Below are 26,248 nucleotides of genomic sequence, written 5' to 3'. Positions count from 1 at the left end.
CTACTGGATGATAAAAAGTTCCTTCTTTCTTTTAATGTTAATATTCTGCCTAAACACTGGATAACTGCCAAACAAAAGAAGCAATGGAAAAATGCAGTGCATGAATTTTAATATACCATAAACAAAATGACACCAAACCTTATATGTCCAAACATTAAAATGTTTACTGTCCAAATGACTATTTTAGCCACAATACCAAGAAAGAAAAAAAATCTAAAAAGACTGCTCATGGAAATTAGCTTGAACTAAAATCTGATTATGTAACTTACCTTCAGTTCCCACGTTCTTAAATAATAGCTAGCTAGCTAGATAGATAGATCAATAAAGCTAATTATCTGACATATTTAGGAATCATGCAGCCCTTATATGCTCAGTAGTATTGGACACTTTTGGAGAAAACAGAAGTGAAGAGGGAAGATCTGGTAACTCAAGCTTACCAATCCTAATGAAAGTTTCTATTGTATAGTGCATAATTACAGCATTCATTCAAGATATTAAAAGCACTGATGTATTTCAGTACTACCAAAAAAATTATATTCAGATTCATACATTTCTTAGGCCTCTACAAAAACAAAACAAAAAACACCTGTTGATTTCCACACACACTGATGTTTGATGCAGTGTATAAAAAGAACTTACTGGCCACACCAATTACTTTTATACGTGTGAAGAGGAGATTTTTTTAACTATTTTTTTAATGTTCTCTTCCTTCTAACTTACTATTTAAAATTGCTACTACATGTCTTAAAACAGCAACTAACTTGCAGTTATTTTTTGTATAGGGAAATATAAGCCAGTTAGTGGTGGCTTAGCAAAAATAACTTAGTGCCGTCTGTCCAATCAGGTTTGACGATGCCATTACCTTACTGTGAGACCTTCTGCAGTGACTCAACTTCTCTGTGCTTGATAAGATGAAACAGTAACCACCACCTTTGGATTGTTGGGAAGATCAAAGGTACTAGAAAGTGCTTTGGTAAGTATTGGGTGGATGTTTTTATTATTAATGGTAAGTTACATCAACAACATCAAAGCAAGGGGAAGGTCTTTTTAACTCACTTTATAGAGCACTCCTGTGAGATTTTAATAATGCTGCCAGTTGTTGATGATTAATTTATCCACAAAAAGTTTGGCCAAATTTTGATAACTAATGTGGTGAGTATACAGAGTAATTTTTGTATGTAAATATAATATATGCCACTGTGAGATAAGGTTCCTTAAGCTAAGGGGCACCTTAAGCCTCCAACTCTCGATTTGTGACTCTGGTCATGATCTCAGGATCGTGAGATCCAGCCCCATGTTGGGCTCCACATTCAGCAGGGAGTCTGCTTCTCCCTCTCCCTTTACCCCTCCCCTCCAGCCCTGCTCATGCACACTCTTTCTCTCTCACTTTGAAATAAATCTGAAAAAAAAAAAAAAAAAAAGTTCCTTAAGCTAAATGCTGATTTATCATTGGAATTCATCAAGTTGCTTGGTTACACATGTGTACAATTATACCTAGCAAATTACATATGAATTTGCCCACTGACCCAGCAATGCCAATTCTAGGACTCTATCCCACAGATATAGTAGCAAAAATATGAAAAGGTATATGCCCAGGGCTATTCATTATAGATGACTGCTTGTAACACCAAAAGAAAGGAAATACCCTGACATGTCCATATAAGTGGACTGGTTGAATAAAGTGTGGTACTTGCACACAGCGAAATGCTATACAGCTATAACAAGGGATAAGGAATATCTCTTTATACCACTATGGATTAATCTTCAGGATATAGTGTTAAGTGAGAAAAGCAAGTGGAGATAAGTGTTCTATGTATGCTACCATTTAAGAAAAGAGGAACTGTAAAAATGTGTGTACATACACTTACTTATATTTAAAAAAAAAAAAGGAAAGATAAACCATAATTTTTTAAAAGGAAGGTTACTTATAAGGACAAGGAGAAAATATTATGATGAGGACAGGAATAAAAACTAGGCTTATTTAAATATATATTTTATATTTGACTCTGGAAACCTATTCACTTAATTATAAAATTAATTGTAATTGGTCTCAAAACTGAAATAAAATGAAGCAAATGAACCTGATAGTATATTTAATAACACGCAGAGAGAAACCTTTTCAAGTGACTTTAAAACACAGTAATTTGGGGAACCTGGGTGACTCAAGTATCCACCTTCGGCTCAGGTCATGAACCCAGGGTCCTGGGATCTGGGCCCACATCAGGCTCCTTGCTCAGTGGGGAGTCTGCTTCTCCCTCTCCCTCTCTCCTTCCTCCCTGCTTGTGTGCTCTTTCTCTCTCTCTCTCTCTCTATCTCATGCTCTCTCTCTCAAATAAATAAATAAAATATTTTTAAAAACATCTGTATCTTTGGGGTAGATACCCAGTAGTACAATTGCTGGGTCATAGGGTAGCTCTATTTTTAACTTTTTGAGGAACTTCCATACTGTTTTCCAAAGTGGCTATACCAGCTTGCATTCCCACCAACAGTGTAAGAGGGTTCCCCTTTCTCCACATCCTCTCCAACATTTGTTGTTTCTTGCCTTGTCAATTTTTGCCATTCTAACTGGTGTCAGGTGGTATCTCAGTGTGGTTTTGATTTGAATTTCCCCGATGGCTAATGATGTTGAACATTTTTTCATGTATCTGTTAGCCATTTGTATGTCTTCATTGGAAAAGTGTCTGTTCATATCTTCTGCCCATTTTTTGATTTAATTATTTGTTTTTCGGGTGTTGAGTTTGAGAAGTTCTTTATAGATCTTAGATACCAGCCCTTTATCTGTAGTGTCATTTGCAAATATCTTCTCCCATTCCGTGGGTTGCCTCTTTGTTTTGTTGACTGTTTCCTTTGCTGTGCAGAAGTTTCTTATCTTGATGAAGTCCCAAAAGTTCATTTTTGTTTTTGTTTCCCTTGTCTTTGGAGACGTGTCATGAAAGAGGTTGCTGTGGCTGATGTTGAAGAGGTCACAGCCTATGTTCTCCTGTATGATTTTGATGGATTCCTGTCTCACATCGAGGTCTTTCATCCATTTAGAGTTTATCTTTGTGTATGGTGTAAGAGAATGGTTGAGTTTCATTCTTCTGTATATAGCTGTCCAATTTTCCCAGCACCATTTATTGAAGAGACTTTTTTCCATTGGATGTTTTTTTCCTGCTTTGTTGAAGATTAGTTGACCATAGAGTTGAGGGTCCATTTCTGGAGTCTGTATTCTGTTCCATTGATCTATGTGTCTGTTTTTGTGCCAGTACCATGCTGTCTTGGTGATCACGGCTTTGTAGTATAGCTTGAAATCAGGCAAAGTGATGCCCCCAGCTGTGTTCTTCTTTTTCAACATTTCCTTGGCAATTTGGGGTCTTTTCTGGTTCCACACAAATTTTAGGATTGTTTGTTCCAGCACTTTGAAAAATGGCATTGCTATTTTGATCGAGATGGCGTTGAAAGTATAGATTGCTCAGGGTAGCATAGACATTTTAACTGTTGTAGTGAAAAGAAGGGACACATGCACCCCCATGTTCATAGCAGCAATGTCCATAATAGCCAAACTGTGAAGGAGCTGAAATGCCCTTCAACAGACAAATGGATAAAGAAGATGTGGTCCATGTATACAATGGAATATTACTCAGCCATCAGAAAGGATGATTACCCAACATTTGCATCAACATGGATGGAACTGGAGATTATGCTAAGCGAAATAAGTCAAGCAGAGAAAGACAATTATCATATGGTTTCACTTATTTGTGAAACATAAGGAATAGCAGGGAGATCATTAGGAGAAGGAAGGAGAAAATGAAGGGGAGGAAAACAGAGGGGGAGATGAACCATGAGAGACTATGGACTCTGGGAAACAAACTGAGGGTTTTAGAGGGGAGGGAGGTGAAGGAATGGGCTAGCCTGGTGATGGGTATTAAGGAGGGCATGTATTGCAAGGAGCACTGGGTATTATACGCAAACAATGACTCATGGAATACTACATCAAAAGCTAATGATGTACTGTATGGTGACTAATATAACTTAATAAAAAAATAATTTAAAAAATTAAAAAAACAGTAATTTGACTATATATCTGTAGTGAGATATTTTCTAAAAACAAGAAGAAATACAAAAGTGTTTTTTCACTCTTTGTATTGATGTGATAATATTTGTATATGTATTCTGGTTTTTTAAATGTGAAATGTGAGATAAATAAAATGAGTAATTATGTGATGTTCTAATTATATCATCTTAATCATTCTTGAAAACCAGGATTCCCAACATGGGGGAAAGGAAATGCAGATGTAAGATATAAGTGGATAAGTAAAAATTCTGTAGTCCTGAATTTGAATTAGAAGCATCATGATGCATTTTGTCTTATTTTTTACCCTGCCTCTGAAAAGGCCTAGAAATAACCCAGTAGCGATGAGTACACCTAATACCTAAATAATGGCATTTCAAGACTAGTACTCCTTGGAGAAATGTCTCATTCTGATTTCAGGTCAAGACCAAGAAATGTCTTTTTTCTAAAAAACAACAAAACCCAAACCCAATGTTTTAGCTTATAAAATATACATAGCTCTGAAAGGACCTAAACACAGTGACCAGTCTAGCAACTGTGAGCATCTCTAGCTCTCAGATTATGATCTTGAAATATCATTTTCCACTAAAAGGAATCAAGCTCCTTGCAGATATTGCTGACTCCAGGATTAGAGCAAGAAAAATATCAGTTTGAACCAGATGAAATTGCCAATTATTGCCCAACCTAATACAAAATAAGTCTAGAATATCTCTTCATACAGATCCCAAGGAAGATGTATTAGTTTCCCTGGGCAGTTGTAACAATGTCCCACAAACTGGGTGGCTTAAAATAATAGAAATTTATTTTCTCACAGTCCTGGAAGCTGGAATCACAGTGCCCGCCAAGACCATGCTCTAACTGACCCTCTGAGTAGAATCCTTCTTGGCTGGCAAGCTCACCTCTTGCCAGCTTCTGGTGGTGGCCCTCAATCCTTGGTGTTCTTTGGTTCATGGTCGCATCACTCCAATCTCTGCCTCCATCTGTACATGGCATTCTCCCTGTGTCTTTACATCATTTTCCCTCTATGCATGTCTGTCTCTGTGTCCCAAATTCCCCCTTTTGTAAAGATCCCAGTCATATTGGATTAGGGCTTACCCTAAGGACCACATTCTAACTTAACGGTCTCTGGAAAGACCCTATTTCCAAAAAAGGTCACTTTCTGAGATACTGGGGTTCAGATTTCAACATCTCTTTTTTGGAGGACACAATTCAACCCATTACAGAAGATACCAAAGACTGCTAGTGTCATGTCAAAAGAATTTAGGAGCCAACATGAAGAGGCCCCCACTGGCCAAAGGTGAGACACTTTGAATACCAATAGGATAGAATTGTAGCAAGTTGAAGTACATCAAATAGTTAAATCCATTAATTTATAATACTGTTAAAAAAACAAAACATGAAAATTCTAATTGGTCACTAATTGGTCACTATTGCTGGGGAATTAACTCATTATTTTGAAGAGTGGTAAATGAAGGAAACTAATCAAGCACTCATCTAGCCTTTCCTACATGAACTGTACCACCAAGTACCAAATAGCAGATATTGTGGATTGCATGTGGCCCCCAAAAGAAAATGTCCATGTCCTAATCCTCAGAACCTGTGAATGTTACCTTACTTGGATAAAAGGTCTTTTTTGCCTTAAGATCTTATTTATTTATTTGAGAGAGAGAGAACGAACAGGGGCAGAAGGAGAGAGAGAAGCAGACTTCCCAGATGAGCAGGGAGCCCCACACAGGGCTCAATCCCAGGACCCAGAGATCATGACATGAGCTGAAGGCAGATGCTTAACCAACTGAGCCACCCAGGTACCTCAGAAAAAGGGTCTTTACAGGTATAATTGTGTTATGGAGTTTGTGATGAGATAATCCTGGATTACCCTGGTAGGGCCTAAGTCTGATAACACCAGTATCCTTATAAGAGATACACAGAGGTGAGCAAAAAGAGGAAGAAGAGGAAATGTACCCACACTGGTAGAAATTGGAGTCATGCAGCCCAAGTAATGCCAGCACCTACCAGAAGCTGGAGGAGGCAAGGAACAGATTCTCCCCTAGAGCCTCCAGGAGGAATGTGGCCCTGCCAATACCTTTATTTTAGACATCTGGCCTCCAGAACTGCGAGGGAATAAATTTCTGTTGTGTTTAAGCCACCAAGTTCATGGTTCTTTATTACAACAGCCTCAGGAAATTAATCCAGTAGATGAGAGGAAGTTTCTCATTAAAGAAGTATTCCAACTAGTAAGTGAATAAACAATGATAAAACATCACCATTTCACAACCTCTAATGAATTGAGATGGAGGCATTAAACACCGACATCTGCTAATATCACAAAAAGGGAAACAACCAGACGTATATGGTTCCTGATAAAGAACATGCTACCACTAATAAGGCGGTCTTACCCTCACGGCCACCACCCAAAAACATAAACCCTGAATCTGACTAAGCTTGTAGACCCAGCTAACAATTTTCAAAAAATACAGCGGATGCAAGGACATTGCAAACTACATATCTGGAATGCAATCGACAAAATCCAGATGCTGGGAAGCTAACGGACAAATGGTCCAATTTCTTCAACAAATAAATTTAGTGAGAGAGAGGAACCAATAGATTAAAAGACACTTAAGAGACATATCAATCAATCACAATGTGCAGAACTTACTTGGATCCTAATTCACATAAACTATAAAGAAATGACAATTATGACAATTGGGAATTTGCACACTTACTGGATATTTGATGAAATTAAAGAGTTTCTGAATTAAATGAAATTGTTCATGTAAAATGTCAAAAATAAGTCCAGTGAAGCTTTATTTTACAACCAGTGACAGTTCCTTCTCCAGAAGGCTTGTCTTCCAGTCGAAAAATAGTTCATATACCCAAGAAGACCTGGTATTGTGTTTTAAATGTAATTAATATTAAACACTGTTTAATTACATAGATTTTTTCTTTCTCTGATTCTTGGACTTCAGCCACATACACCTTATCTTGATTCACAAGTTGAACAGCTGTGATTCGGGACAATTAAAAATGGTGAAAATTAAGGTGCTCACTCTGATGTTTTTATAAAAGTATTCTTCTAGCAGACAAATTACCTTTTTTAAAAAGGCTTTATTTGAGAGAGAGAGAGCGCGCGCGCGCGCGCGCGCGCGTGCACATGAACGGGGGAAGGGCGCAGGGAGAGGGAGAAGCAGACTCCCCACTGAGCAGGAAGCCCACCTGGCTCAATCCCAAGATCCTGAGATCATGACCTGAGCCAAAGGCAGATGCTAAACCAATTTAGCCACCCAGGTGCCCCCAAATTATTTTTGATTTACACGCCAACTTTATCTTCTTATTCATACATCTTCAACTTGATAGAGGCTTCTGATATGACAGATAATTCTACATAGATAACTTTCTAATAAAACACAACATAGATAAACCTGTAGTTTATTTACAAACCATATCTTAGAGAATTATTACATAAACTGGAACTAGATGGACCATTTTCAGTTCTCCAGAATCTACCTTCCTCAAGTACAGCTTGTAAAAAGGGAGGGGGCAGAAATACTCTCATAGATTCCAGTCCAGAATGGGAGGAATCTACAGAAATACTGAGGACTGGTCTTCCCTTTAACAGTTTTCTGTGAGAAAATCAAGGGGTGTATTTCAAATACCTTGGTGTGAACATGGCTCTGGATGTTGTAGGATGTTTCTTCAAGGTAATGAGATAGCCAGCAGGCAAAATATAACAGATGCTTAAACAGGAAAAATGGAGATTAAAAAAAAAGTGAGGAATTTGCCACTTTGTGTTCCTGCCAAGAAGAGAAGCAATATAATAATAATGGATTTACTTTAAAAGCTTTAATCACAGGGTACCTCCTTTAAAGCTTGTAGCAGTCCAATGAGGTAAGTGATATGATCCCGTCATTGTGGATGGGAAACTGAGACTCACCTTCAGCAGTGACTTGCCCAAGGTCATATTGCTGTTTACTCGTGAAATTTTGGAGGTACAAGTTCAAGGCTCTTTCCACCTGTCTTAGAAATAAGAAACTATCAATCCAGGAGAATGCAGAGGTTTTGAGTTAAATCATGTTGCTCCTTAAGTTTGTCAAATGTATGTTAATTATATAATGTGTTAAACTTCATTTGGGAGAAGAGAAACTCTGTGGCTTATGCAAAACTGAGACCTGAAATGGAGACTTTGCCCTGATTAAATATAATTGCCTTCATAAAAGCGTCATCAAGAAGCACTTATTAAATCATTTAAATAACTAATTTCTCTGTTTTTACATCAGTTGAAAAGCATCCATTTCCCATTTTAAGTAGCACCTACTCAATTACTGAGTTTGTCAAGAACAATCATTTTCTAGCAAGATTCTTTATAACCAAAACATTTATGTCTAGCTTTATCATTACATTTTAAATGCTTTCATAAAACATGAAAATAAAGGATGACCATTTTTAGTGGTTGAACCTTAGGAAGGGGAATCCTTTCTATTTTACCTAATAAGCCAGTGGCTTAACTCTGATTCTGTAGATAAAAAATATATATTAAATTGGGCATGTGCTAATATCATTGCACAATAATAAATCAGAAGAGGCAGTATATATCTAAAGGTATAGTGGTCTAGCAAGTAGCCATGCATGTGGACTTCACAGTCATGTACAGTAAGATGCTTGTTCTCGCTCTGACCATGGGCAAGTTACCTCATCTTTAAGTGGCAGGTTAGTGATAAAACCTACTTTGGAGAGTTGTGTGACGATTAAGAGTTAATCCATGTAGGGGCGCCTGGGTGGCACAGCGGTTAAACATCTGCCTTCGGCTCAGGGTGTGATCCTGGCGTTATGGGATCGAGCCCCACATCAGGCTCCTCCACTATGAGCCTACTTCTTCCTCTCCCACTCCCCCTGCTTGTGTTCCCTCTCTCGCTGGCTGTCTCTATCTCTGTCGAATAAATAAATAAAATCTTTAAAAAAAAAAAAAGAGTTAATCCATGTAAAGCCCCTTTGCACAGTGATTGGCACAAAGTAGGTCCTCAGTAAATATAGAAGACCCTAACAACAATAACAATGACAACAATAATAATAATGATGGTACAGAAAATTAAATGGGTTCCATTATGTCTTTGTCTAGATCGTGTTGAGCAGTGGAGCAAATGGGAATTAGAACATACTTCTGAACTGAGTTCACCAATTAAGCAAAGCCATCTCTCTCTTGGACATGTAAGGTGGGTTTTTTTTATTTTTTTCTATCTGTAAAATTAGAATCAAAGAAAGAAGCAATTCCAAGTTTGAGAAGAAACACATACTACACTCTGAATTAGTAAATTTTTCACCAGTCTCTTTGAGGTTTAATCATTTGAATAACTGATTTCAGTTTCTAAATCTGTTGAAACTCATCTATTTCCTGAAATGACTCAGACTGTTTAAAACTAGAGGCCTTATATAAATCTCTAGTCAAGAGATATAATTGCTCATTTGTCAAGTGTAGAATGCATTACCATTCCTCAATAAATGTTAAATTGAAATGATAGATTTTTCAGCCTTTAGATGTATTGTAGTGTGTGATAAAAGACAATCAATACTTTATTTGGCCACACGAGGACAAAATACACCTGAGCCCAGATAGAACACAGACCTAGGAAACCACAGTCCCTAGAGTGGTGTTTCATTTCTTCTTCATATATTTTGTAAACTCCTTAGGGATATTTATCACTAACAATCGTTTTATTTTCCAAGGATAGAATTCATTACATAATCGCTTCTTAATTTTCGCTAATTTTAGTGAACAATACAATCAATTGCAAATCCCTTCTTCCTATCTCCCCTTTGCCCTGAACTTACCTTCCATTCTCCCTCCCTCCCTCTTGCCTCTCATTGTCTCCATTATTGTTCCTTTGCTTTTCTTTTTTCTTTTTAATACAATAGTTCCAGAATACCAAACATAGCCTCTTTTCAGTGCCCTTAATATATTTGCATGCTTCCAATATTGGCTTAAAAAATCAAATCGGAATTTCTGTCTGACTTTTTAAAAATGTGACTGGATAACGATTATCAAATACAGACCATTTTCAAAATCTCAGTATGTTCTTAGTCTCTATATTTAGCCCTCTGATTTCTTTTCCTGAACCAATCGTGACATTCAAAAAATACTTTACTGGTGAGGAAAAACAACAACAAAACAAGAAAAGTTAAATTACCAAAAGCCAACACATAAAAATTATATAAAATAGAAGATGAAACCCATGTATTTCTGTCTTTCCAATCATACTTTTTGAACACATATGTGTTTTTTTCTTATGCCCACAAAGCATCTCTGGATATATATATATGTAGATAAATATGAGTACACTTCGTGTTTTACAAAAAGGAATCATGCTTTAAATTTTATATACAATTTGCTTTTTTCTTTTTTTTAAAGATTTATTTATATATTTGAGAGAGAGAGAGAGAAAGCACAAGCAGGAGGGACAGTGAGAGGGAGAGAGAATCTCAAGCAGACTCCATGCTGAGCATGGAGCCCAACATGGGTTTCAATCTCACAACCCCGAGATTATGACCTGAGCCGAAACCAGGAGCTGGATGTTTGACTGCACCACCCAGGCGCTCCAGTTTGCCTTTTTCATAGACCCGGTATATCACAGACCTCTTTCTAGACCAGTAAATTTCACACTGTCTCAGGTGACTTTAATGGCACCTCTGTAGGTCCACGATGGAATAGTTAGGCTGTTTCCTTTTGAGCTATTTTAAACATTGCTGCAACAATGTCCTTCTGAATATACTGTTACACACTTTTGCTATTATTATTTGTAGGATAGATTCTTAGGAATGGAGTTGATGGGTCTTGGGATTTCTACATTTTAAGTACTGATCGATAGTCACAAGCTACCCATGATAGGTTGCCCCCACTATCTCTCTGACTTTATCCAGGTCCCACATAGCTGTCCTGTAAAGTTGAGACCATCTCCATTCTCATTCCTCCAGAAAAAGGAATTTTTAAAAAATTTGTTTCTGTATCTTTCTTCACATCACACATTTAACAATGTCTTTCTCCACTTACCTTTTTTCCGTTCTAGAGAAATCCAGCTCCTAGAAGCTTTAATTCCTTCCATTATTTCCCCCAGCATTGCTTCTCTATATATTTATAAATTATTTGGAAAGTGATAATATTTTATATAATTACTTGTGTACTGTGCTTCAACGTACATTTTAAAAGGAATATTAAGACAAATATTTTTACAATGTTCTCTGTTCTTGGCTTATTTTTCTTTCATCCAAAAAGAAAGACTAAAGTTGTCTCTAATTCCCAAGGTCTGGAAATACTCTCCTTTCTAAATTTTGTACATACTGCCATTTAAAACAATGTATTATAATTCAATTTTTGCATGTCTTATTTCCACTAGACTTTTCTTCCAATCATTCAATAAATACTTATTGAGCATCAGGCCCTATTTTAAGCCATGAGTGTATAGCATAAGACAAAACAAACTGAATTCCCTTACTCATGAAGCTCATGAGACTGGTGAAACAGACAACAGACAAGATAAATAAGTAGAATATTTTATGTTAGGCATTTGTAGAAATCCAGGTAAGAAGAGTAGAGATAGAAAGATTCATCATATGTTTTGAAAAGGGTTCCAGTAAACCTTGCTTTGTATATCCATGATCAGAAGTAGCAATTAGCAGTCAGAGCACAGACTCCCTGTGTTGGGAGGACAGGGTCCTTCGTGTCTACTGTGGCTCCTGTGAGTGCACACAAGCTGCTTCTGGAGTATGTGCAGGGCTGCCTGCCACAGGGCTGGGAGATGGGGGATGGGTAGCTGTGCTAAGAGCTGACATTGACTGAAACTAACTGCAATTTACCATCCAAGCCTTTGCCTGGAAGTTGCAAGCCTTCCATAGACTCCAGAGTTCCAACATGGTTTATCAGATTCTGCCAATGCAATCAATGTCTAGGTGGGGAGACAGATTCCTGGTGCTTACTACTCCACCAACTTCCCAGAATCCTTTCCTCAAATGATTTTTTTTGAAGGTGGGATTTATTAGAGACTATTTCTGGGAATAGTCAGCAGGAAAATAAAAAACATAATGATACAAAAGAAATTGCCTGTTATTACAGTCATCACTCTTTGAGAAAGGCCAGTAAGGATAGGCTTCAGAGCAAAAAGGGAGGTGTTCATCTTTGCTGGGAACAGAAAGCTTCCATATACTGTAAAAGGAGAGAGGGTGAGAACAAGGAAAGTTAGAATTGATGGTGGAAATGTGTAGGTAAGTTGATAGATTTGATGGTAGGAAGCAAAGGAACTTCCTGTGATTAACATTTTTTCAATAAAATACAAGGGTAAGTTATCAGCTGAGAGTGCAGTGTGAAAAGTGGGAAGGAATTGTTAAAGGTTTGAGAAAAAAGGAGAAAATATGAAATAGTCATTTTTTTGCAGGCAGAACATCAAAGGTATTTTAAAAAGTATATACAGTTGTTATGGAGAATCAATGGCTTTCTTGAGATTTAGGATAAGAATCAATATGGCTGTGATGCTTTTCTCTGGTATTAGCTACTTGTGGGAAGGTGTAGAGTGGATAGGTTAGAGGCTTAACTAATGTGACAGAGATCACTAACTTTTCCCAAATATCCATTTTCCCCTTTCCTTTAGTAATAAAGTTCCCTGCATGTTAGCTGGTCTTGCCCAGCAAGGGGTTACATTTTTGAGCTTCCTTTGCAGCTAAGTGTCACCCTGTGCTTACATTTGATCCAATGCACATAAGAGGTGATGTGGGCAATTGCTGGAACATCTTCCTAGAGTAAGCCACGTGCCTTGGGCCTCAGCGAGTGACTCTTGTCAAAAGGTCATAAATAACAGAAAACCAGTGAATGACCAAGTAGTAATTCGTTAATGTTTATTGTGCACACACCAAAATACAGTCTGCAAACTGGGAGCACTCAAACCAAAACATGGAATGAGGCTTCTGTAAGGGGTAGTTTATATAGTGGGAAGGCTGTGATTATTTATACTTCACAGTGATTGGTTATAATACTAGAGTTTTCTTAAATGATAGGGAATTGGTCTGTGAGGGAATTGGACCTCATATTAACCTTGGGAACCAATTCAAGTTTTGCTTATGATTTCCAGACACACAATCAAGAAATAACCCAGGTCAAGTTAGTCTTGCAAAATAAGCTAAATTAAGCTTGAAGATCAAGGACATAGCAATATTTGTGGTTGTAGTGTCTGATAGCATGAACTCCATAGGATCTAAGTTTTGAAGAGGAAGGAGAATGATTTATGAAGCAAAGAGGATACCACTCTTCTCTCTCATCTTCAAGCTCACAGATACATGGCATAAGAAAAAACAACACATCCTCTTGCAAGGACTGCAGGGCAGTGGGAGCATGTGCCCTGAAGGGGATAACAGTGTCTCAGTTGGGTTGGAAGTGAAGGCAGATGGGAGTGAAGGGACTGTCCAGAGAGGATGTCAAAGATAAAGAGTATTGATGACAGGCCTTGAGTCTTAGAGGAACAGGAAGTGTCCAGGGAGCTAGGGAGGAGTGCAAGAGGAGACGTATTCGTGGATGAATTGGGGTGATGAGTGAAAAGATTTGGGATTTCTAGCAGTTCCTGAGGCTCATGGAAACACATATTGGCACAGTGGTCCTAAGGTCCAGTTAGAGGAAGGTCAGGAATTGGTTTAAGGTGGGAAGCATGGATGACCCAGCACTCTTGTAGCTAGTTGAGATCTAGCACCTAAAAAGCAAAGTTATCTTCTGAGAGTTTGGGCTCTTGGACAGTTGCAATGATGAGACAGCCACAGGAGCAGGAACTCTGTTAACTCACATTAGTTAAAGTCTATGTGCTTCAGTTTCTCAATGACATGAATGGGATGGGGATGGTAATGGTACTTATTTGATAATTATGCAATAGATTGAATGAATGGCTTCAATTCTTCACCCCTCCCTATGTGTACTCCCTTTGCCTATGACTTTGAAGAATACTAAACAGTCTGTTTTCTTTCCACATTAATCTGGGCCTGGTCATGTGAGCCCATTTAGCCAATAGAATTTGGTAGAAGCAATGGTGTGCCATGTCTGACCTAGGCCCTAAGAAGCCTAAGTATTTCCACTCTTGTTCTTGTGCTCCTGCCTCTCCATGAAAATGACATACCCAGGCAAGCCTGTCAGTTCCAAGAGGAGGATAAGAGACACATACAGTGGATCTGCCCTAACTAAGATGCCCCAGCCAAGCCCAGGCTTAGGGCAGAGCTCCCAGGCAACACTTAAGCACATAAGCGAGCCCAGCCTAGGTCAGCCAATCCTCAGTAGACCACAGATAAGTGAGCTTTAAGAAGCAGGAACTATTGTTTTAAGCCACTGAGGTTGGGAATGGTTTGTTATACAGAAATAGCTAACCGATATAAAATATAAGGCATCAAACATGGTACATGGCATCTGGTAATTAATTAATGTTAGTGTTCTAGTTACTATGGCTATGTAACAAATTACCCCAGAACATATTGGCCTGAAACAATTATTTATTATGCTTATGAATTATGAGGATCAGGAATTTGGACAGAGTACAGCAGGAATGGCTTGTCTCTTCTCTGTGACATTGGGTACCTCCATTGGAAGACTCAAAGTCTGCAGGGTGGAATCATCTGAATCTCCATGTACTTATGTGTCTTGGTTGATTCCAGCTGTCAGCTGAGACCTTAGCTAAGACTGTTGAATGGATTACCTACATGTAGCCCCTGGACATGACCTGGGCTCCCACAAACATGGTAGCCAGGGTGGAAAGGTGAGTGAACTAAGAGAGAGGGAGACAGAAACTGCATCCTGTTATGACCTCACCTTGGAAGTCACATAGCATCACATCCACGGTGCTCTATTGGTTGGAGCAGTCTTAAGACCACCGTTCAAGGCCCAGATTTAAGGGGTGGGGAAATAGACTCCACAATTTGATGGGGGCTGGAAGGTTCTGGAAGAGCATCTGGGACTGGAAGTTTGCTTTTTTATTGCATTTATTTTGGAAAATATAGTCTGTTATAGTTAGCCATTTTTATTTCTACTATTCTCATCAAATAGACATACTGATTATATCTAAATCCACCATTTATACTTAATTCTGCCTACTTTGCTTACATAACGGTGTTCCCCCTACTTGTTATGCACTTGCCCTCCTCACCATGCCTGCTTGCCTTTTGAAGTTGTACCCTTTCCTTCAAGAGTTGGCCCAAAACACATCCCTTCTCCAGATCTTTTCCCTGATTGCAATAATTCATTTGAATTCCTCCCCAAATTTCTAAAATCTGTCATTTTAGTGCCACTCATTTAGCACTCTTTGTATATACCTTGCATTATACATTATCTTGCTGTATATAATTCTTTTTGAGGGCAAGAATGACAATATTTAAACTTTTTAATGTACTTAGCTAAAACCAATTATTTTGATAATCTTAAGAATTCCCCAAACATTTATTGTTTTTGTTGACGATGATGATAATATCAGGGAGTGGACAAGAATAGTCTGTAGTGACGTGACAAATGCAACTTTCTAAGTGCATAATACGTCTTGCAAATACATTGCTGCATAGCATGTATCAATGTAGCACAGCTCCCTGAAGCCATTCTTAGGAACATTTCTGCATGTGCTTGTTTAAAATATACATATCGCCTTTTCCTAAAGTTTCAAGATGAAGGGTGTGCTCATTCTAGTGTAGGTCCTTCAACCATCCCCTCTTCGCTGGTTTTGGTTTTCCGTTTGTGGCTCCTCTTTTTTTCCCTTCAAACCCTTTATACATCATCTTTGTTGTTTCTTGTAGGCTCATCTCTCCTATGTTCACAGATACGGGGATTAAAATGAAATATTAAAACTTTGTTACTACTTCTGTATTTCCTTATGTATGGATTTATGTTTTCATAACTTCTAGGCTCCAGATATTTAATATCTATTTTTACCTTTTTTTTTAAGTAGGCTCCACACCCAGCGAGGAGCCCCACAAGGGGCTTCAAATCATGACCTCAAGATCAAGACCCAAGCTGACATCAAGAGTTAGACACTTAACCAACTGAGCCACCCAGGCTCCCCTTTCATGTCTATTTTTAAAAACTAGATCTCCGTAAGCTCATGATTTGGGTACCAGCTATAGAACTGAGGATGCCACATACTAGTGTGTAGTTTTTATACTGCACAGAAGGACTCTTCTGAGACCGTGGAGGTGAAACCGCGTGCCCTATCTACTTGCAGTATTCGCTATGTCCTGATGTGGGGTTTTTCAGCGCAGAAAGTGGGATGCCCTTTTGTAACTCAAATGAAGTTGTCAAATGTGCTGCCCTGGGTCCTGATGATGCATTTGGTATCAAAACCATCTTCTGAATAAGGTATTTCTGAAGGGGGTGGACCATATCTCATTTACTTCTGCATCCTTCAAACCTAATAGAACACAGAATGGTTGTTTCAAAACATTCTTGAATGACTACTGTATTAGCAGTTATTCCAAAGAAGAGGACTTTGGAGATATGTCAGTCATTGCTGTCACCTGAAAGTGAGGTGACCCACTCACAACCTTCCTGTAGGTGGCAGAGTAGCATAGATAAGAGTATGCTGATTGCTGTCTGCTAATTCCTGTTGCTTTCGGTGCATTTTTGTTGCATGCCCAGAAGACCAATTCTTTTAGTCAGTGATTGCTTTTTAACGAGGAGGATAAACCTAATAAATAAAAAACATTAAAAGGCACCATGCAACTGTTAACAGGAAGCAGATGAGCTGTGCAATTTGTTCAAAAAGAGTTCAAAGTGGAAAGAAATAATTGGAGACCATTTATCAGTCTCTGAAATATGTTCCTTTTTTCCGCCAGTGCCACCACACTCGTCCAGGCTCTCAGGATTTTACAGCATTTAGTGAAAAGAAGAGAGAGGAAGAAAAGAAGAGGAAGAGGTGAGGGAGATGCAGGAAGATTTAAAAAAAAAAAAAAATGTAACCCCTGGGGTTTGCTTTCTACAAGTAAAAGATTTTATCTCATTCCCTTCTGTTGACCTAGACTGCGTGGGGAAGGAAAGTACATGTCTTTCAGCTGAGTTCTTCTAAAAATAGTATCTGTAATTTTTTTAGACCTCTAAAGAAAAAAAACGTGAGTTTATGTAAGTTCTTTTTGGAGATCTAGGATACACTTCTCTTTGGTTTGGAAAGATCCTTCAATGGGTCCATGACAGGATGCAATGGAGTGGAACTAAAAATTGCTTTGCATAAGAAAGTGAACTATAATGGAGACTCATTATACTTCCATTCAAGTTATTTAGTCTGCCATTCCACTCAGTGGGTCTGTGAGGCAGAGAAAAGATGCCGTCAAGCCTGAAACAGTCAATGCATGTTGGTAAAACTCAGGAAATAATTGTGACTCATTTTAATGGCTTCCCCACATTGACCATGAACTGGAACACATTGTTCAGGTGACTGGGATTTGGGGCGGTGATGACTCTGTCAGTATTCTCAATGAAGAAACTGAAAAATTAATTGAGGGTCATAGGGCAACTTCCATTAAGGAAGACTTATGCCTTAGTCTACTTCATTTTATGGGCACTTTGATTTCCAGGAGTGTTGACTTGAGAACTTAATCCCCACTTAACATGAGATTTTAAGAATTTTTCAGTTTTCCCTTGGCAGTCAGGGAGAACACAGTTTGGGGACTTGAGGTGTTGGCTCCATTTACTCAGGCTAGAGGCGAGGGAGAAAGATGTTTAATAAGGATTCCCTCTGTGGGGTGTGAGCAGTGAACTTTAAGAGCAGGGATGTCTGATATTGAGTTTTAAGTACTTTCCTGCTTTGTGCTGTACTCACTATTAATTGCTAACCTTCGATAAATGTCAGTTGTACCATCAGCCTTGAATTATCAGTACCTTGCAGAATGGAGAGAGGGGCTGCCTTCATTAAATATGAATGCATCTAAAATACTTAGTACACGTGGTTGCGCCGGTATAAGCGCCACATAAATGCTAACTCCTGTTATGTTTTGGGAATAGAGAAAGCGGCCCAGCATGGAGGTTAAAGAGGAAAGTAAGAGGTGATCAAGAAAGAGGTGGGAGGAGTTTGGAAAAGAGCTGACGAATGGCACTGAGGACATTTAAATTCTCATCTTCACTTCCTCTCATTCCCAACTTCTCTTCCCACAAATCCTGAAGAATACTAGGAAGCACACTTGGCTTCAAACAGCTACTTGGATATTATTGAATATTATTCCACTTGAATATTAAAGTACAAGGGGACCTTAGCAGGCTGAAACCTTGTGCCAGTGTGGGTCCCAGACAGGTCTCAAAACTTGCTCAAGAAGACTCTGGGCAGATAGCAATGAAAGAATAGGGGGAAGGAGTATATTATTCTTCAGCTAAGAAAACTTTATGCTGTTTTTGGCCATGAACCCTTCTGTGCACTGCTACTAATATCAGTTAATTTCATACTGGCTAGGCTATACAATTCTGTGTTCTATTCAGGACAGAGTTCTCTCAATGACAGGGGGCCACTTACAGATCATTGTATTTTGCAGTAAGATGTCCATGGCCTATTTGGACTAAAAACAAAAAGCTGTTTCTTTCTTTCCTTGTTTACTAAAAAAACAAAAACAAAAACAAAAAACCCTTGATTTTCTTTGCCCTAAAGCTTTCCTCTAGTCCAAAAATATCCAGCACATTGTAGAGAGATGAGTCTTTCTAGAATAGTGCCTTATTGGTAAGATTCTAAAATGGCTTCATAGCATTTACTGGGTTGAGTTGACCTCAGGCAAGATGCAAGCCCTCCCTCAGCTTGGCTTCGCTACCAAACTTACCTTCTGATGTGCACGAGCCCTTCACTCGGGTCAGGCTCCCCTTCCACTCATCCAGCATCCCACTTTGACACCTGACTCTTCCCAGTGCTAAACTCCCTTCCTATTGCCACTGAGACCTCCAGGTCTCACTTAAAAGTCATCTTTCCCGTGAAAACCTTCCAAGTATTCTAGTGCCTATTGGTTTTTTTTCCCATCTGAGTTTATGTTGACATTAGTCATTTGGAGTCATCAATTGATCAAACAGTTATTAGCTGAGTGCTGACAATATGCCAGGAACACACTGCAGATACGGTATTTGATTACGTACTCTTATATTTCTCACTTATATGTGTATGCACTTATCGCCAAGAAAACCTTAAAGATTATATAATTTTGTTTTCTTACAGAATTGGCCACAAAATAGGAACACAGTAAATATCTCTTGAATTGATTAAACTATATATGAGATAAACTAGGATAAACAGTCGTTAACGTGTCACTTGTTAACTCATCATCTTACGATCATTAACTGTATTAACTGCGTTATGGGCCTTCTTTATAACAAACATTTTTCCTTATGCCTCACCTCATTCAATCTTCCATAGTAACAGATTTTGTTTAAAAATTTTTATTAATAGCTCATTTTCATAGCTCAAAAAAAAAAGAGTATTACAGACGATAATCAGAACAATTACAAACAAAACCTCACCTCCATAAAGTTAGCCAGTGTGTAGACTTTATTACATAGGCACATATTCTTTTTCTTTAAAAAAAAAAAAAAAAAAGTAAACTGGTTTTACATAAAGTTAATCACACTAGTACAAGAAGTTACATCAAATGAGGATGGATGATGAAGGAAGGAGAATACAAGCCTTGGATCAGCTGAATCACTCATTGGATCTTGGGTCCATCCATCCTGACAAGATTGAAATTCGCTGATGGACATTACAAAAATGGAGGGGGAGGGGGAGAGTTCCTCTATCACACTCCCTGGCCAAAACACTGATTGTTTAATTTCTTGCATATGCTGAAGTTTTCTCCAGGTTCTGTTGGCCGGTGAACACAACGGTCAAATGAATACTGGCTTAGGGTCAGAGGAGCTCACCATCTTCTTCTTTTACCTCCTACTTCAAAACCCTTAAGCCCTTTGGTCCAAAGGGTTGCTGTCAGGATCTGTGCACATCTGCTTTCCCAGAACTCGCATTAGATACTGCCTGGGGACGCTGATCCTGAAGCACATGGAGGCAAGACGATGGTGGCTAGATGGTGTCCATGACTAGCCTCGAGGGTTTGATCTGAGGCACAGCATGGGACTGACCAGGAAGAGGAAGCTGGAATTCCTTGCTCTGTCCAGTTAGAATAGAGCCATTATATTTGACCCCATTCTAAGTACAAGTAACTAAAATCATACTAACACGACATACCACAAAAGAGATGGTATTTTGTAGCTTCTGGATGTTTAAAAAAAATTTTAATTACGTTTTCATGTTACTAATAGACAGCGAGGATGCAGAGAACTGACCCTTGCTCCCAGAATGTTTACAGAGCATTTTTTTCCTCCCTCAATTTCTGCAGTCTTTTGTGTACAAGGACATGACTATAAATCATAGATCATCCTAATGTGGCCCCTCAGTACCTGGGAGGGTTAGACCTACTTCTGCTTCAAGTGATCCCCAAATCCTACCATCCATTTCGGAGCCCTGTCTGGTCTGTTTCTCATCACACTCACACCACTGTTGAGCTGGGTGATGCTGGTGGAACTTACAGAGCAGTGTTCCATCACCATCAGTTTTGATCCTCCAACTACAAAATAGAGGGCTGCAGAGTTTTCTGTTTGTTGTCCGGGCAGACAGTAAAGGGTAGAGACACGAAAAAGAAAAGGATGGTCCAGCTGATCTTGGTTCTTAAGACTGTAATGAAGAGTCCTACTGACATGAAGTATCACTGACAATGGCACCAAAGGATCTTTTATAAAATAATCCATAAAACTGGAGCTGGCAGGGACCTAAGGGGACCATTAATCCAGCTTTCTCACTATTTTAGCTGAGGTTACTGAGACCCAATTGTGAAAATAGCAAGTTATTTCACATGGTGATTGTCTCCATGACTATGTCCTTCAAAGCTTCATAGAAACCCTAATTTCTCCTTGGTAAAGGGCACTCCCTCCAATGACTTCACATCAACAATTCTCAGTGTCCTTGGCTTTGACCTTACCTCCCTTTAGGGAAGCTGGGTGATAGCACAGAACTTTTGACACTTGATAAACATTTGTTGAACTGAAATCGTTCTGTTTCTCCCTGGTACATAATCTTTTATTTTTCCTAGAGCTCCTTACTTTTAAGGGATGCCCTCTAGTTCAAGTATTTTGAGGTTTGGTGGCCAGTGCTGTATTTGTCACCTCTCTACACTCTCTCTTTCCATACTGAAATTCTAATTTTTAAGTCTGTTCTTTTATAGCTTTTCATTATATACAGTTATTATTTGCCTCTGTGCAGGCACCAAACACATTACTATGGATAATTTCTGTCTTTACAGACCTGGAATTGCAAGTTCAGAGATACATGTGCTTTGTTTTGTTTTGTTTTCCCAATTTTTAAAACAAAAAAAGACTAGACTCACGAGCAGATTTGCTAAGGCACACTAGAAGAAGTGTGAAAATTCCATAGTCCTTCTTTTAGTTAACACATGGGAAAATATTACTGATACATTTATTTTCTACATCTTGTTCACTTTTAATTCCTTAAATAGATAAATACAAGTCACAATATCCAAAGCAAGTTTCATTCATAAATAGCACAATTAGGAAATGATGAAGAAATGGTAATTTGTAGGGAATTGGCACTTCAACATTGGTAATGTTTAGAAAACACCTTTAAAACTTGGTGAGAATGCCATGACTAATTTTATATAAAGAGTGGTCATGGTTTGGATGGGACTTGGTAGAAGGTGTTAAAGATGATTTGCTTATACTAGGTGATATTTTTTTGTGGATATAATCTTTTGGGTCAATTTTGTTCAAATTTTCTGTTAAATTGCATTCTTAACATGACCTAAACTCTAGAAATGCTAGAATTAACTATTATCACCGTTTGCAGAAGAGTTAAAGTTACCAGCCCCAAGTGGGAGAATTCTAAAAGTAGGCTAGGTGGCAGTGCTTCCTACTCAAATTAATTTAATATTCCCAAGGCTTTTAAGAAAAAAATTCAGATCATCCTGTGCTTTCCTACCACTTAACCTTATAATGAGACTAAAAGCAGCTGTGAAATCATGATTTCATTTCATGAGTTTCATTCTCTCAGACCTCCATCTTCCTAGGGTGACAAAGGAAGTACCCAGTAACACTGGTCAGTGGTTAACATTGGGGAAAACAAGGACCTCGCACACCAAGACGGGCCGCGCCTTCTTCTCCTGCTGGCTATTCAAACGGGCAAAATCTGTCTGGCTTACAGGAACAACATTGAGTCAATAATCTTCACTATGGATAGCATCTGTGCTATTGTATTCTGGGCACAAAAATGGCTTTCAATATGAATAAGGTAAACTGTACTTTAAATTCAGCTGAAAGGTAAGTGCTGACAGTTATCATTAGTTGACAGGGGAAGCAGGAATACAAAAAAATTTAAGTCTTCCAGGAAACAGCATGCTTGCTTGCTTTAATAGAAGTATCTGCTGACAAGTAAGGGTTAAGTATCTTAGAGTTTCAGGGTCAGTGTTCGTTCAGCAAACTTATTGAATACGTCATCATTTCTTTTTTTTTTTTTTTTAAGTAAGCTCTACACCCAATGTGGGGCTCAAACTCACGACCTCAAGATCAAGAGTTGCATGCTCTACCAACTGACCAGCCAGGCCCCCCTAATAATTTCCCTTTATTTCATTAATATATGTTTGTCCTATCAGCAAGGATTTAAAGTGGCTGAAACCTATTATACTCCCAAGCTTTGTCCTAGGTCCTGAAAACAAAGAATAAGATACATTCTTTGCCATCATGGATCATCTTTCTTGGGGGCATTAATTTCTAGGGAAACAAACTTTTGCTCTCACCCACTGGATTTGAATAGAAATTACTCCCATTTCAAGTAGAAATATATTACATAAAAAAAGTTCTCAAGAGTTCTGAGTCCTGCCAATAATGCAGGAATGCTGAGAGCAGGGAAAGAACCAAATAGAAAAAAAGTTGTCCAGATAATATTTAATATAAGTGAAATGCAAAATTCTGATAAGAAATAACTAGTATTATGTTTACAAGAGTGGCAAAGGGGGTTTAATGCCCCCTTCCCACAAAATATCTAACTTCTTGTTTGACCTATTGTAACGAGTACATTTCTTATCCTCTTTCACAATAAAGTCACAAAGCAAGCCACCAGACTCAAAAGAAAGCATAGCTCTTAATATCATGTGACATCTAATTTATGTTCTAATAGTAATACTATGTATTGGTAAAATGAACTTATTTTTAATATTTTCACATTACTGATAACATAGACAAGGATTTTTTGTGACGACACACACACAATCCAGGTCCAGAGAGGCAAACTTAGGATTCGCACACCAAAAAGTAATTTGCCTAACTGTGTTTTCTATGTGGCCTATTAACAAAACACTAGGTCTAAAAATATATAGTATTATATTCCCCAAACCCCTAAATGCTACCCATAATTAGTTTCTCAAAAATAGTAGTGGGAAAGCAAATTTGATGAAATCAAGGTGATGGGTTTTTTAAAATTAATAATAATTTGCTTGCTGAATGTGGATAGCATGGAAAGGATTTTCCTAACCCTTGGTTTAAAAAAAAAAAAAAACAGGTAAAAGCACAAAGGCAATGAGAATTAACTAAGGTGGGGGGTAAAGGTTCAATAAGCGATGCTGGCAGGTGAGGCAGAGGATCTGGAGAGGGTGCACGGGCACTGACCTTGGGTAGGGAAGGTGCCAGAATGACCTTCACCTTTGCCAGTTCTTCAGCCCATCTTGATGTTCCTATGAGGAGTCTCATATGCCTCTCGTACAGCAGGGGAAGGGCTATGCCTCACTTGACAAAGACCTCCAGGGAATCCCACTGTATTTCAAAGAGCATACAGAACCACTTATCAAAGAAAAAACAACTAGAGTTAGGGAGTCCTATTACTACTGAGATGAACCTATATGCACAAGGGATCTTGGGAGCCATCTATCCCCAAGCCAATGTCCCTTTCATAGCATCTGGGATGGGTGGTTATTTTAACCTTTGTTTGGGCATTTGCCATTACAGGAAATTTTACTGCTCGAGTCTATTCCTCTTTAGAACCACTCTTATTAGAAAATTCTTTCTTATGTTGGAGCAAACATCTGTCATCTATAAAGTTCCTTTGTTCCCATTTTTGCCCTCTGAAGTTACACAGGGTAAGTCTAATTCCTCTCCTTTTTTATGACTCAACAGAAATTTCAAGGCAGCTATATTATTTTATTCTCTTCTATTCCCCTGTTCCTTATGTCATCAGACCCTTCACAACCCTGGTCACCTGCCTCTGGACACAATTTATTATTGTCTCTCTTAAAATGTGGTACCCAGAATTGAACTCAGCCCTCCATCCAGATGTGAACTGACCAATGCGGCATGCAGGGCTCCCTGGGCTTCTGCTACCACAGGCTGAATGCTCTGACTTTGTGAACAGTCATGATACATTCCTGATTCAACGCTGAACTCCTATTTCCACGTGAACTGCTATGAAACCAGGACTTTTCAACACCCTTCCCATCAACACACACCTAGGTAATACCACTCTGTATTTCGAGGGATGCATTTAAGCAACTAGAATATAGTTTCTCCTGAATGCCTACTGAATTTCATCCTTTTAGTTTCAGTCTTATGTTCAGGTAGTTCAAAAAAAATGGTAATGATGTCTATATTCTAGCGTCGATACGTAGTTCTAATTCAATGAATATTCACTGAATAAATTAATCCTAAATCTGCCAGTCGAGACTGGATATATCGTTTATTTCTCTGTGTCATCTGACAAATTGGACAAGCATGATTTTTGTCCCCTTACTCTATTCTTCATGGGAGAAACAGACAGATAGAACCTGCCTGCAAACTGTCCCCTTTGGGATGGCCAATATCGGTCCGTGTATGGTAAGAAAACACCAAGATGTGAGTAAGAAGTGGAGGTACAGAATGTAAACGGGAACACATGAGGGGAAAGAAGACTGAGTGTCCCAGACTCTTGGAATCGGGACTTAATATTCCCAACATTAGAAAAATATGGCATTCCCCCATCTCTGCCCTAGAGACTTCTGCCTTGAAGATGTTACAACACTGTGATTATCAAACTCTGAATTTGGGGGAAAAGTTCATATAAGCTTAGTTTTAAAATAGCTTTTAAAATGATCTTTTCCACTTATATTTCCTGTAAAGTCTGAGTTAAAGAGACATGCAACTGTCTAGAGGCTTGAGGTATAAAAAGAGTTCCCAAATGCTCCTGACAAATGCCTGAGGTAAAAAAAAAAAATATATATATGTATATATATCCATTTGTTTCAGGAATCGGAAATGACCTATATTTTTCAGTGTGAATTTGGGAATTCACTGAGATCGAAAATGTCTCCTGAATTGAATATAATCTTACAATTAATGTCCCTTTTCCCCCAGAATGAAGAAAAATAAGCTCAATTTTGCTTTCCCTTCCATAGCCACCCTCTGCGGAATGTGGGGCTAATCACAGAATTAAAAAGTATCCTGTTGTGCCTCTTTTCCATTGTCTATTGTGACTCAGGGTGGTGAACCCCGGGACTAGAGAGATGGAAAAAGTGTTTCCATCAAAACAATCCAAAACCAGGAGGGAAATGTCTTGAAAATTTCTGTTGCATAGCGTTAACATTGAAAGAAGGGAGACACGTACAAAAAGCCTAGTAGACCCAAAGAGGAAATGTGTTTTGTGCCTCTTCTGAACTTTTTCTAGAGGGTGTGACAGAGGGGGATTCTCAAGACTGTGTTTTCTAGAAAATCAGGGAAGTGACAGGTGAACACCAGAAGGAAATCCTGCCGACACTGATGTGGAAGGTTCTCTTCCTGACTCCAGTAGTCACAACAAACCACACTCAAGTGCTAAGAGATAAACAGAGCAAAGAGAGGGAGGCTTAATTAGACAATAAGCTCCAAAAGTCAGGGGAACCAGGTGTTTCAGGCATATCAGAGTCTCTCCAAAGCAATCACCTCAAGGTGTCCTGTTAGGTTATCGGTAACTACAAACAGGAAGGTCCAGTATACTGTTCCCAGCAGGGAGTAGCCATGGTAGGTACTGCCTTGAACTCCAGCTGCTCAGGAAGACATCCCATTATGATGCTTGGGTCAGGCCCCCCTACAATAGGGGTTCTTCACTGGACCCCACACTCCTTGGGATTTTCCATTTCATCTCCTTCAAAGTCCGGCTTCAAACTCTTTTTTTGCTCAATTTCCAC

General features: G+C 38.7%; 1 protein-coding gene and 1 long non-coding RNA gene across 10 annotated transcripts in view; one reads left to right on the top strand and one right to left on the bottom strand.

Annotated features, from left to right (window-relative positions):
* LOC113270271 (uncharacterized) overlaps positions 1-19,614 on the top strand; it is a 23,612-nt gene extending 3,998 nt beyond the window's left edge. For 2 of the 3 annotated variants that reach the window (XR_006411722.3, XR_008961496.1), the window contains exons 3-6: positions 845-973; positions 9,165-9,258; positions 15,994-16,400; positions 16,877-19,614. This is a non-coding gene — a long non-coding RNA (uncharacterized LOC113270271). The remainder of the gene's footprint in view (positions 1-844; positions 974-9,164; positions 9,259-15,993; positions 16,401-16,876) is intronic. The other variant, XR_007190197.2, reaches the window with a different exon arrangement.
* STON2 (stonin 2) overlaps positions 19,430-26,248 on the bottom strand; it is a 173,771-nt gene continuing 166,952 nt past the window's right edge. For all 7 annotated transcript variants that reach the window (XM_057318736.1, XM_026519395.4, XM_044391311.3 and 4 more), the window contains one exon: positions 19,430-26,248. In XM_057318736.1, coding sequence (XP_057174719.1) covers positions 26,165-26,248 — 84 coding nt within the window. In that variant the 3' untranslated portion in view covers positions 19,430-26,164.

This window comes from Ursus arctos, unplaced genomic scaffold (genome assembly GCF_023065955.2).
Source record: "Ursus arctos isolate Adak ecotype North America unplaced genomic scaffold, UrsArc2.0 scaffold_25, whole genome shotgun sequence".
NCBI lineage: Eukaryota > Metazoa > Chordata > Mammalia > Carnivora > Ursidae > Ursus > Ursus arctos.
Note: the sequence above shows the minus strand (reverse complement) of the source record. Positions and strands in the feature narration are given on the sequence as shown.